The 13,665-nt window shown below is 40.5% G+C and overlaps 1 protein-coding gene across 16 annotated transcripts in view; it reads left to right on the forward strand.

Moving 5' to 3' along the window:
- ERC2 (ELKS/RAB6-interacting/CAST family member 2) overlaps window positions 1–13,665 on the forward strand; it is a 606,872-nt gene that overhangs the window by 195,199 nt on the left and 398,008 nt on the right. For all 16 annotated transcript variants that reach the window (XM_072128520.1, XM_072128514.1, XM_072128513.1 and 13 more), the window contains 3 exons: window positions 3,284–3,421; window positions 8,602–8,742; window positions 10,313–10,453. In XM_072128520.1, the coding sequence (XP_071984621.1) occupies window positions 3,284–3,421; window positions 8,602–8,742; window positions 10,313–10,453 (420 nt within the window). The remainder of the gene's footprint in view (window positions 1–3,283; window positions 3,422–8,601; window positions 8,743–10,312; window positions 10,454–13,665) is intronic.

Genomic DNA, 13,665 nt, shown 5'->3' on the forward strand with positions numbered 1-13,665 from the left:
AAATTCCCGAAAACAATGGAAAGCTCAATTAAAGTGCACTCCACAACACTGATGCCGCCGATCCGGAATGTCTGACGAGGATTCGGAGCTGCCCGATTCACTAAGATCGTGCGTCCAATTTCCTGCATGTGTCGCTTCCCCGCTCAGGTCCGCCGGAGTTCACCATCTTCCTCCCGATGCATGTGAGTGCTGATCTTGCGACACAATTTTGCGTCCGACGGACCCTTAGTAAATGTGCCCCCATGTGTGCTATTAACTATATTTAGTGTTGTGCCCAACTTTGAAAATTCCATTGATGATGATCTTAAGTTGTGATCCCAGTTGTGATGCAAGACTTACTTACCTGTAAATATAGATATGGCGTAGAAGAGGGGCGCCAGGGGTCATGAGGATAGTGGGTTGGTGTAAGGTTGTCAATTGAGAGCCAATCGATCATGACAACAGTGTCCTGTGTGTCCTTATCAAAAGGAAATAGACTCTAACATGAGTGTCACAGTCAAAACTCCTTTAAGGTGGATAGCTCTTGATACAGTTGAGTAAAGCAAGTAAGTTTGGTCCGACAAATTTGCTGCATGCGCTCTTGGGATTCACCGGACCGAACAGAGAACCACTGAACTGAACGGACATGCTGAGTTCTGTACAGTGATTCTACTTCCTGTCCGGTAAATTCTACAAGTGCATGTAGCGAATTTTTACTGTACATGCTAGCAACAGGCTTTACTCAACTGTTTCAAGAGCTGTCCACCTTAATAGAGTTTTGAATGTGACACTCATGTGTGGTCAGGGTGCTGAGTGGGTTTGTCTCATCAGGTTTGAGGGAACTTGTCCTTGAGAATCCATGTCATCTTCTCATGTTACAGAGGAACAACATGGAAGATCATTAAAAATTTCCACCAGGTTGTCTCAATGAAAAGTAGGTCTTCACAGGATTTCTGGTGTTCTCTAATCCAATCTAGCATTGAGCTTTCTGGCATTGTGAGTGCCGATCTATCTTATTTAGTGGATTCCTATGGTCTATTCTTCTTCTCAGCAGGTTTTTCTATTCTTTATTACAAGCTTGACCTCTGTTTTGTAGCGTTTCTTTGGAGCACAAACATTCAATTAAATAAAGTAGGAATAGTTGGCGTCCTTCCTACGTTGTAAAGCTTGCTAATACTTTTAAAGAAAGCAGGTATAATTCCATTTTAGTAATGAAACACATTGCTCGGACGGCTCTGAACTCTCAGCCTAAGCTTTTGTTCCAAAGCCTTGAAAGACAAGACTCAAGATGACTTTGATTTCATTGTATGAGCGGCAGCGGGGTCGGCAGCCTGGTTTGATTTCAATCTCATCCTCCTTTGTGTATTATGTATTTCATGTGTATGTTCATGTTGTACAGTAACCTAATTCTTTTCTGGTTAGTAATTCCTTGTTTTATCCACATTTAGTATCTGCTCCCTCCCCTGTGTTACACACATATCATGGTAAAATATCTGTCCATAGCTCAGTCACATTGGATCTTCTTACCACTCGTGTGTTTTGGCTTCATCATTCAGCAGAAACTTATTGCAATGCGTAAAAGGATTTTCTGTTACCTATTCTGATACTCTGAGCCCTATAATGTAAAGCGAAAGTGTAAGGGTTATGCTAAAAAGAAGACGTATAGGGCAAAACACTTGGTTATCCTCAGCAGTCCCATACAATTTGATGCAATGTTTGCTGAAGCTTCACAGGCTGTTAAACTGTGCAGGAGCACATCTCACTCTCTCCCCTGTTCCCTCAGCCCCCCCCCTCTGTGCTCTGCCTGCTGAATCTCATCACAGCAGGGAGTTTTAGTGCACAGTAGGAGGTAGAAGTGCTTACCTCATAAGAAACTACAGCATGGAGGGGTTCTGGATACACCCCACAGAGCCCTACTGCATAACTAGAATAATTCTAAAAGTTTACTTTAGAAGGAAGGAGGCCATGGGTAACAAATATAAGAATATTACCGGAGTCACAGTGCCTGGACAATGAGAAAGTGTCCCTTGATTTTGATTTCCTTTAAGTTAATGGGGTTCATTTACTAAGGGCCCGAATCGCGTTTTTCCATCGGGGTACCCAAATTTTACTGTTTTGCTCCGATTTTCCCTGAATTGGCCCGGGTTTTTGGCACACGTAATTGGATTGTGGCACATCGGCGCCGCCATGCGCGCGACAGAAATTGGGGGGTGTGGCCGTAAGAAAACCCGACGGATTCGGAAAAAAACGCAGTATTTTAAAAAAAAAAAAAAAAGTGCACCCACGCTTGCTTGGTGAACTTCAGTGAACTCCGACGGACTTCAGCGCAGCAGCGACACCTAGTGGACATCGGGCGCACTACCTTAGTGAATCGCCGGAAGACCCGAATCCTCCACAGAGAACGCGCCGCTGGATCGCGAATGGACCGGGTAAGTAAATCTGCCCCATTTTATTTTAACCTATTCTGCCCTTTTTGTGCAACATTTTATCCCACTGGACAACTCCTTTATTTATGTATGGTTGTTTCAAATTATAAACTGTTTGCATTGACAACGAAAAATTTGGTGAACCCATCCCTGTATCCCATGTTTAACAGGAAAAAAAATTAACTAAGTCAAAGGGAACCAGTCATCACGAACAGGCACTATAAACCTTGCTTACCTCCCCCTCCTAATTATGATTTTGTTGAAAAGTGCAGGGCGGGAGTCCCAGCTTAAATCCGCCTCCTCCCACTAGTAAAATTGTTTCCCAAACGTTTTCTGCCTTTGACTTTGTTGGCTCCGTCCATCGCTGCTTGGCTGCGAAGTTGGCCCAGCCCATCACATGAAATAGCGAACAGATCTACAGCTTCCCACAACGTGGTTACTGCTAAATTCACCACACAGACAGAGGGACAGCATTCTGGTAAGGACATGAAGGGGGCAGGGAGAGAACTTCCTGTCTGCTCAGGCTGAGATCTGATGACACACTGTGCTATCAGTCAAAAGGAGGCGTGGTTCACTGGCAGCTTGAAGGAAACATGACTCTTCTCTTCAGAATTGACTCATGTCTACTCATTTGCATGTTAGAAAAATGGCTGTAAGGTACAACGCTTCAGTGGCAGACAATTTTAAGTGATATGGGAAGGGCTTTTAACCCTTTACTAGCAGGTGTTATTGGTGTGAGGGGTAAAATTCTGGTGACAGGTCTTTTTTTAACAACCTCTTTGGTTTGCATTCAAATTATTTTTTCTTTTGTTCATTTGTTTTTTTTTAGATTTTATTACTTTTTTTTTCTAATTTTAATAACTTATCTTGGGTGATAGATTGAAAACCTTCAAGAACAGCTCAGAGACAAGGACAAGCAACTCGGGAACCTGAAAGATCGCGTGAAATCCCTTCAGACTGATTCCAGTAATACGGACACTGCACTTGCCACCTTGGAAGAAGCTCTGTCTGAAAAGGTAATTCCATATTAATATTGAATAATATTCCTAACATAACTTTACATCCCAGTGATGGAATCATTCCTGGTCCATGAATTCTGTGAAGTCCATATAAGAATTGCTGCTTCTTTTTACTCAACGTTTACTCAACTTTTCGGTTATTGGGTATCCCGTATGGTATAGAAGCAATTACATTTTAGAGCCTAAGTCACAATTAAAGTAAAATACAATTATTTCCAATTCTTTCCTTATTTTATTGTTTACCCGCCATTTCCAGCTATTTGTGTCACATGATCAATAGCTTTTCAAATTGAACAAGTTTTGACAATTTTATATCACACAAAAATAAGTTGTATGTGATTGTGTGGTGCTCCATTCTGTATCTAGTGGTCACAGCAGGTTACTGCAACTACAGACCTGGGCAGTATAATAGAAGACAGGGTTGTGTTTCCCGATTGGCTGTGTGTGTCATCTTCTTTTGCTGGGAATTGCAGCTTTGTGGCCCCATCTGATTGATGACCTGTCCTAAAATTCCATATCCACAGGATCGAGGATCAAAATATGATGGTTGGGGATCCTTGCTGTTGGACCGAATTTTTGGTACACAAGATTTTGGCTATGCTACATGCTGGTTTGGAAGTCCCATAGAAATCATAAAGGATAGAGCTCTGTCCTGTGCTCCAATGACTTTTATGGGACCTCCGACAAACAGGAAGGACCAAACCCGGAAGTTCAAAGTAGACTTGGGACTTGCGTTCTCCCATTGTGACAACTCTGAGGGCTCCAATATCCAGGGTCAGGAGATAATTATAGTTAGTGACACAGACCTCTAACTTAAGTTCCTTACTTATACAAATGTTGCTAATACTCCAGAACATTCCATAACAATGGACCATATGTCATAAGTTTGCCGGTTCCTGCTACCGAAATACCACAATTAAGCATGCAAAGAAAAAAAACTGTTTATTAAAAGGCCCGAAATACTGTCCAGTTTTCTGTTAAGGAAGGTTCATGAATGACACATGGTTTCTAAAACTCTAATAGATTATATGCAAAGTTACTTGTTTTATTGACAAAGTTTGACTTGTTGCATCTGGACAAATAAACAAAATAATTGAGAAAAGACCAACATGCCTATTTCTTATTAGATTGGGATTTATCACGTGTGCTAGTATACTCTCTTATATGGAGTTGAACTTTTTACATCTATTATCTTTGGTGTCAATGCAAAAAACACACTATAACACTGATATAATCTAGACACATATGAGTAACTTTGCCGTTCTTGCCAAAACTTGGCAAGACTTGAGTTACAGCCTGTCTGAAAGGAGTTTGCCCATATAAAAAAGTTCTAAAATTATATTCCTCTAGTGATGTTCACACAATAAAGATCATTTTTAATCCCCAACTTTGCAATTTGAGTAAGTTCTATTGCTTCTTTTGCGTATATCTGTGCTTGGATGGTCAGTGTAAGATTCAGCAATGTGGGCAGGCAGTGGTTGAGAATCCACTTCATGATCCCTCTTTGCTATGAGATGCTGTGTGCTGACAATGTGCTTAGATTATCAGGGTACAGGGTTTATCTACACTTTCATTTAGGTAAGATTCTACTAATATCTGACACATAGAAAAAGAGAGTTGAGACAGGTCATGAGATGGATATAAGACACAGTGACACACTCAAGTATGCTTCCTCACCCATAAAACACCCAGTCAGTACTGCTATGCCCCCCTTCCCTCAGATCAAGAGCTTATCTTGTCTGAAGAACTGCTTCTGTCTCCTTTGCTGTTGCCGGACAGGAAGTGCCTCTGTCTGTAGTGCTTTCTGCCTCCTGCCCCTCCCTCTACACTACAAGATAAGCCAGAGGATCTGCCCGAGCATAGTCAGGAGTTATGTGGTTGTTTCAAAATCTAAACACCAGGACTGATAGAGACAGGTTGGACTTCTGTGAAATGTATTTTTATTAGCACATTCTCTATTTCACTGTTATTATTTTGTTATCCTGAGTACATATAAGAATCTTGTCTTTGTGGGAATACCCTTATAAAGGATATCTCTACTACTAATCCATAACATAAATCATTATTAGTTGCTCAGTGGTGGTTTGGCAATGACTACCCCACTCATGAGCTGTCATTGATTTATCTGTGATCGGATGGACAATACACCATAGACAAAGCTGTGTGCTGTCGACTGTAGTGTATAACAGATGATTGGCAGGAGGAGTGTTGCTTGTCTCACCCCTACTGATTAACAACTAATTGTTATTAGTGGCTTAGTGGTCTGGAAATTCCATTTAAAGAGGCCAAACACATGAAAGGACTGTAGGGTAAATGTTCTGCCCCATTCGTTTTTAATGCGGCCTGGTATTGCCCGCCGATCGTGATGTCTGCAGTTTGGCAGGCGGGACTAGGCTGGACTGAACATGGAGGGTCGGCATACATTATCAGGGGTGGAGCCGAGAGGCACTCGGTAAAGTAGCCTGCATCGCCTCCGGCTCTTATTTTAAATAAGTCACAAAAAGTAAGGTGGTCCCCCAGACAAGTAAGGACGAGCAAGTAAGTTTGGGACAACTACCTTCAGAATATCTTTATGGTAGATGTCCTTTAAAGAAAACATCTATTTCTTGACTTGGTTGAGTGTATTTGTTTACTCGCTATCTGGACTAAAGTGCTTAGTAAAAAATAAAAAAAGCTGTGCAAGCCTCATATACAAAGCATTTGTAAGGTAAGAGGATGAGTGGAAACATTGTTGAGGAGTTTCTCTCTGTTAATGAAGAATTAGAACATTTTTCATATTTCCATGTGGGAAACCCCGAAGAATGTTTTTTGTCTTTCGACAACTGTCCAGTATATGTCTTGATTAGATCTGAGGGATCTACGTTCAGCATTGGCAGTATCTTCTATGAGCACTTAAAGCACAGCGATCAATCAAGTGCATGTTTTGTAAGTACCCATTATAATGTTTTATTACAACATTTTGGATTTGGGTCTGGTTCCCTGAAGGAGGAGTGCAAGACTGAACTGTTACATATAATGAACACCATTGGCTTTGATTGTTGAGGCTGATAATTCAGTTTTTTGGGGGATGATTTGTATAAAAATAAAATGTAAAGCCAAGAAAATGTTCTCTTATTGTTAGTGGTAACTTGGCCATTAGGAGCTCTCCCTGTTCCTGGAAACGTATTTTCGACCTAAGAAAAAGCAACGAGGAAGACAGCGAGCATTATCAATGCTAAATGGATGTATCCATGATATGTGCAACTGTTATGAGTTATTGTTACTATATATATTACTTCCACTATGTAGTATTAGTCGTGTGATACTTAGATCTTAGATGTACATTGCAGGAAAAAGGCCTAATGATGAATGGTTTGACAAGAACAGCCAGCCAGAGTGTCCTACTTAGGCTACATTTATGTACGTGATTGAACCAGTTTAGCAATTAGAGACTAGGGCCAATGTTGCAAAGTCATGGTAAAGTCCGTCAAATGGTTGTTTGAAAAACCTTTGCCAAATTTATAGTTTTGAGGTTGTTCTTCATGATACATTCCAAGTTTAACAGTCATTTGAGCTAATTTTTAATATTGAGTTGGGGGGGGGGGGGGGGTTGTTGTGAATATTTTTATACACATCTAATCTCCCTGTGTTTGTTTACACAAGTCTGAGGAGGATTAGTCCGCTCACTTTCATCACTTTTGTTCTCATAGCATACTACAGCCAGGAAGAGAGCAGAAAGGGTGAACAGTCACTGCTCAAAGCTGTGTTAAATATATAGGATAGAGAGAGCCACTTCTTCAGTCTCCTACTGGTAGACGGTAGATGGATCTGCCTTGTCAACAGGGGATTTTGCAGCCTGTTTCTTTAAAAGCTAAGCAGAATTTCTTAATGAAGTATTTTAGAAAAATGTTCACAACATTCCTCCCCAAACAAAATATTAAAAACCATCTCAAGTTATAGTAATTATTAAAAACCTATCACAGCCATGGACAAGTATGATATATGAGGGTGAATTTATCCGCCATTTCCGTAATGACCAATGACAATAAAATTTTTATAATTTACATCTTGTTTCCTTACAAGCTGACAATAGAACAAACATATGACATATAACTAGAGATGAGCGAGCACTAAAATGCTCGGGTGCTCGTTATTCGGTACGAACTTTTCCCGATGCTCGAGTGCTCGTACCGAATAACGAGCCCCATTAAAGTCAATGGGAGACCCGAGCATTTTTTCACTAACACAACACATTAAAAGAACAGTAAATAATAACACATTCCACATGTTTCCAGATGTTTTAATTGTAAGAATACATTAAAAAAACACTATTCTTCACTTTACAGGTGTTCGCGCGTGTCTCCCGCTAAGTTAGGAGATGTGCGCCGAACATCTGGATGTGAAGAATAGTGTTCTTTCAATGTGTTCTGCAATTAAATGGTCCTGTGTTCACTGTTTTAACTGTTTTTATTCTATTCTTCACTTTGCAGATGTTAGCACAAGTCTTCCGATAATGTCGGAGATGTGCGCGCACATCAACAATGTGAAGAATAGTGTTATTTGAATGTGTTCTGCACTTAAATGCTCTTGTTTTCACAGTTTGCACTATTTTTATTCTATTCTTCACTTTGCAGATGTTCGCGCATGTCTCCCGCTAAGTTTGGAGATACGCGCTAACATCAGCAATGTGAAGAATAGAATAAAAACAGTGAAAACACGAGCATTTAAGTGCACATTGCAGAACACATTCAAATAACACTATTCTTTACATTGCTGATGTTCGGCGCACATCTCCGAACTTAGCGGGAGACACGCGCGAACACCTGTAAAGTGAAGAATAGTGTTTTATTAATGTATTCTTACAATTACATCTGGAAACATGTGTTATGTGTTGAAGAACAGTGTAAACACTGTTCTTCTGTGTCTTTTATTAATTTAATGCTCGAACTCGAGCCGGCGAGATACTCGTCCGAGTAACGAGCCGGTCCGAGTATGCTAATACTCGACCGAGCAGTATACTCGGACGAGTATACTCGCTCATCTCTACATATAACCCCTTTACCCATACAGGCAATCCCCGGGTTATGCACGAGATAGGTTCTGTAAGTTTGTTTTTAAGTTGAATTTGTTTGTAAGTCGAAACTGTATATTTTATAATTGTCGCCCCAGCCAAAATTATTTTGCATGAAATCTTTTAGGAGAGAATTATTGAACGCTTAAAAGAACAAAGAGAGCGAGATGATAGAGAAAGACTGGAAGAGATCGAAAACTACAAGAAGGAGAACAAAGACCTTAAAGAAAAAGTGAACAGTTTGCAGGCGGAGCTGACAGAGAAAGAGGTGGGTCGCACTTGGCAGAGGGGGGTTATCAGTTATATAACAGTATGTCTGGTTTGCAAATGCCTCATTTTAGTAATAGATAAAGGTTTTTTTTAAAAAAAAGATTTTAAAAAAATTACTTATTGTTAAAATTATTGTTTTATCTGAAATGTATAAAAGTCTGTTTTTAAAGTTGACAGGATGATTGAGGTCCTGTTTTGCTTTATCCTTTTATGAAATGCATAACAATTGGAAGAAGCAAAGCAGAACGAGACGTGAAGACTATCTCATAACCTCAGATATGTTTTTCTCTTTGTGTGAAAATCTCTTTGTGATAGTATTTTTATCAAAATACATATTGTGAGCCTAGCCCATGGAAAGAATGTGAATCACTGCTATGAGAAGAGCGTTCACTTGGTGTCTAATCTTGTTTCCTTCTACTCTGCAGAGGGTAATTTGTCCCAAGTGCATTGGTATCTCTTTAGTGCCAAATGTCCAGGGGGCTCTGCCTTGGGTCAGGCTTATATATAACATTGCTTGACTGTGGGTGAAGGTCAGAAAAAGGTCTGCACTTATTATGTGAGCTCAATGCCAGGTTGTTCCTGCAACACGTACACTTTGCGGAGGCAAGTTCTAGTAGAAGGATTGTAGCTTTAAGACTTTACGTGAAACAATGGTCACCTTTTCACATTACAAACTCCATGGAAGAAATTCCTATATTTCCATTTGGGAATTGCATACTGGATCTCCCAATCAGCCAATAAGGTGACCAGGATTTACCTTATGAGTTATATCAGACCAGCGGTTTGGAACCAGACACAACTTGGGGGCATGGGATGCCCTCATCCAGTTAAAGTATATAGTTTTAACATATGTAACATTATATGATCAGGCTTCCACATAATAATAATGTAGGTCAGTGGTGTTGAACCTATGGCACGGGTGCCAGAGGTGGCACACAGAGCCCTCTCTATGGGCACCTGCATCATCACCCCAGCGCAGAGTTTGCCAGACAGGACACATACTTCTTGCCGTCTCAGGCAGCCGAGGACCCTGGAAGGAAGCTACAATGATGATCCAAACTTCTTCTCCTTCTTTCTACTGTATTGGTGTCCTCAGGTTCCTATACGATTTGAACCCGTGGCAGAGCAGGGAGTAATAAGTTACTGCTTAAATTGTCACATTGGCACTTTGCAAAAAATATGTGGGTTTTGGTTGTAGTTTGTGCACTCTGTGTCTAAAAGGTTTGCCATCATTGATGTAGGTCAGTAGGTTCCTTGGCACCAAAATAAAACTAAAGTTATCCAGTCTGGCTTTCCTTTTGGCACTGAACCAAAGATGGACATACAATTACGGTGAACTGACATATTCTCATATTTAAGTAGACTGAGTAGGAATACCAACACTATTTTATATACTATATAAGTACTGGGCTGTGCTAAGAAGAAAATTATTTTAGGTCTGAGGCCCTTTCATTCAGTAGAACAATTGGAGTGCCCAAATTTGACCCCCTCAATAATTTAATGGTATACGCTAAAGACCGGTCAACAATAATCTCATTCCTCTAAATTCTTCAAATTTTTCTCTGTAGACCAGTTTAATAGATTTGAAGGAGCATGCGTCTACATTGGCCTCATCGGGAATGAAGCGAGACTCCAAGTTGAAATCTCTTGAAATGGCCATCGAGCAGAAGAAGGAGGAATGTAGTAAGTTGGAAGCCCAGTTGAAAAAGGTACGTAGAGCATTGTTAGATGTAGTACGAGATGGCGTACAACCGGTCTGGAAATTCTCGGATAGTTCAATCAGGAACGACTGACTTTATCGTGCTCTGCAAAGCTGCAGCTGCATCAAAGCCTTCTTTGAACTCGGGGAAAACAACAGTCCTGTCAGTGGTGGTGATTGGAGCTTGGGAAATGTAAAACAATAGTCTATCACAGAAGTTGTATGTAAACCGCATGTTATTGGGCCAGAGAGGGCGATGACACTTATCTGAACCCAAACAGATTGTAATTACATATCAAAGACTTTGTGGTTTTTGTGATTGAATTTTGTCATCACGTTGCAAGGCTGAACGTTTGGATGATATTCATTTAGATGAATCGAAAAAAAAATTGGTGATTGAGGCAATTGTTTCTATAATGCTAACAAAGCTGTTGTGCGGAGCGGACAGATGCTTTCCACGGGGCCCGGAAGAAGAACAGGTACTGAGGATCCAGTTATATAGAAGGAGAGTTTGGGAGATGAGCAAAATTATTTACATTTTCATGATCTCTTGATGAGAATTCATCCAGCTTTAGGAACCATGTACATGATAGATATGTGTGCATGGACCTATTACAATCCGGGTGAGTCCACATTAGGTACCTGTATGCACTGTATGTAAAATATAAGAATAATTAGGGACCCTGCTATGGAACATTTATTGTACCATTTAATGGTTACATAACAGGTGGTGTAGAATAATGTGCATGAAGCTTAAAATGGGTTTTCCAATATTTTCAATGGGCCTAGCCATAAAGGTATAATATTCAGCAAAATTTCCATCCAGATTTGCGGGCCAATAATCTTGTATTAAAATACAATACAATTGGATAGGATTGAGGCAAATTACTGTACAGAGCAATCCCCAATTTGGAATCCTTTTTAAACGGGTTGTCTGAGACTGTATAAAAAAACAATGGTGGCCGTGAGGGGGCTTCTTAAAAAAATAAACATGTACTTACTGTACCTCCCGTTGCCATTGCTGCAGTTCGTGCCCCATGTAAAGACACAGGGGCATGGAAGCCGCTCTACACTTAGCTTCCAGCTGGCCGAGGTGGCCAGCCATGCCCACCCGTCCCTATTACAAGTATTGTATATGTGGGACAGGTGGACGTGACCGGTCTCCTCGGCCGCCTGAAAGTTGAACACAGCAGGCTTCTGTGCCCCTGTTTGTTAACTTAGGGAATTTACCAGAGCAATGGCATTGCAGGACGCCAGGAGGGCGCCAGGGGGTAACTACGTGTTTATTTTTTTTAAGCAGTCCCCTCCCATTGTTTTTCTATCCAGTCTCAGACAACTCCTTTTAAGTGAGTTACATTCAACTACGCCATAGCCACAATTCTGTTTGTTTGGATAAACAATTAAAGGGGAGTTTTGCAACCATAGTGATCATGACTAGCCTGCTCTAAGAAATATATTGAATAATTCCAAAAAAACTTCCTTAAACCAAGGCTTGGAAACTTTCCAGATGCCTTTCTCTGCCCCTGACTGGCATCGTGCTCACATTTTGAAACAGACAAACCTAGTTGAAAAGTCTCTTGAAAAAATATAGTAAGGCATAGTAAAGTATAGTAAAGGGATCTCCTGTTGGTGACCAAAAGGCAAAGAAAGAGTAATTCCTTTCCATCCTAAGAGGGAATGTTCCTAGTTGAACCTACTTGGAGTTACCACTTGCACTATGCATAAAAAGCCTTAAATCACCTCAATTCTAGTAATGATGTTCATTAATTACAAGGCTGTTTGCTTAGTTAGTCACCAGCTCTGCACATTTTTTTTTAACATATGGGGCAAACAGACCATATGAACTTGTAGCATCATTAATTTTCCCTGCCTATTTGTGGGTCAGTAAAATACAAAGTTCAATGTGAAGCACTTCCCTTCCCCATAGTACATAGCATTATCCTCCCACTTGATAAATAGCTATGAAAAAGCCCAGCAGAGGAAATTGAAGGTGAAAAGCTTCAGGGGTTCACACGTTAACATGAACGGTATATAAAAACACAAAACAGAAATGTTATTTTTTTTAATATAAAAAAAGTGCAAAAATAATTTAAAAACCGGTATAATTTTTTAACCAAAGTCAACTTAACTAATATTTAAGAGTACGGTATCAATATTAACTCATTATATTGCCCATCTAATTATTATTATTATTATTATTATTTATAATTTTATTATATAAAACACAAAAAATTGGAAACAGGTGTATAAAGGAATATCAGCCCGTGCTGGAGGGACAAATAAACATCCGAGGGACATGGGTGTTACCAGGGTAATATCTAGACATTAGCAGTTTTGCTAATACAGGCAGTTCCTAGGTTAAGTACAAGATAGGTGCTGTAAATTTATTCTTAAAGGGAACCTACCACCACGAATCTACCTATAAAGGTAGATCGGGTGGTAGGTGGATCAATAGGACGTGAGAATAGGCCTTTTAAGGGCTAATCCTCACGCCCCTGCACTGTTTCGATAACTTTTATTAGATTTATATGCAAATTTTCTTATGCGGCTACTGGGGCGTGGAGTAGCCGCATCTGAGGTTACACGAGGCGGCTACTCCACGCCCCGGTAGCCTCTTTTCTCCACCTACTAACAATCTTCGGCGCGCAGCTACGAGGAACCCTTGTCCGACGTTCTTGCCGTCTGCGATTGCGCAGAGCAGCAGGCCCGCGCCCGTAGCTGCACGCCGAAGATTGTGAGTAGGTACAGAAAAGAGGCTACCTGGGCGTGGAGTAGCCGCCCCGTGTAACCTCAGATGCGGCTACTCCACGCCCCAGTAGCCGCATAAGAAAATTTGCATATAAATCTAATAAAAGTTATCGAAACAGTGCGGGGACGTGAGGATTAGCCCTTAAAAGGGTTATCCTCACGTCCTATTAATCCACCTAACACCCGATCTACCTTAATAAGTAGATCTGTGGTGGTAGGTTCCCTTTAAGTTGAATTTGTATGTAAGTTGGAACTGTATATTTTATAATTGTAAGCCCAGACAAACTATTTTTTTTGCCTCTGTGACAATTGGATTTTAAAACTTTTTGGTTGTCATGAGAGCCAGGATTAACAATAAATCTTAATTTCAGACACCTTTCATAATTATTACAGCTGATCATTGTAGCTTGGGACTAAACTCCAGTAAATTACTTCCGTTTGTAAGTAGGGGTCCGCCTGTAAGTCGGGTGTTCT

This window comes from Engystomops pustulosus, chromosome 10 (genome assembly GCF_040894005.1).
Source record: "Engystomops pustulosus chromosome 10, aEngPut4.maternal, whole genome shotgun sequence".
Lineage (NCBI taxonomy): Eukaryota > Metazoa > Chordata > Amphibia > Anura > Leptodactylidae > Engystomops > Engystomops pustulosus.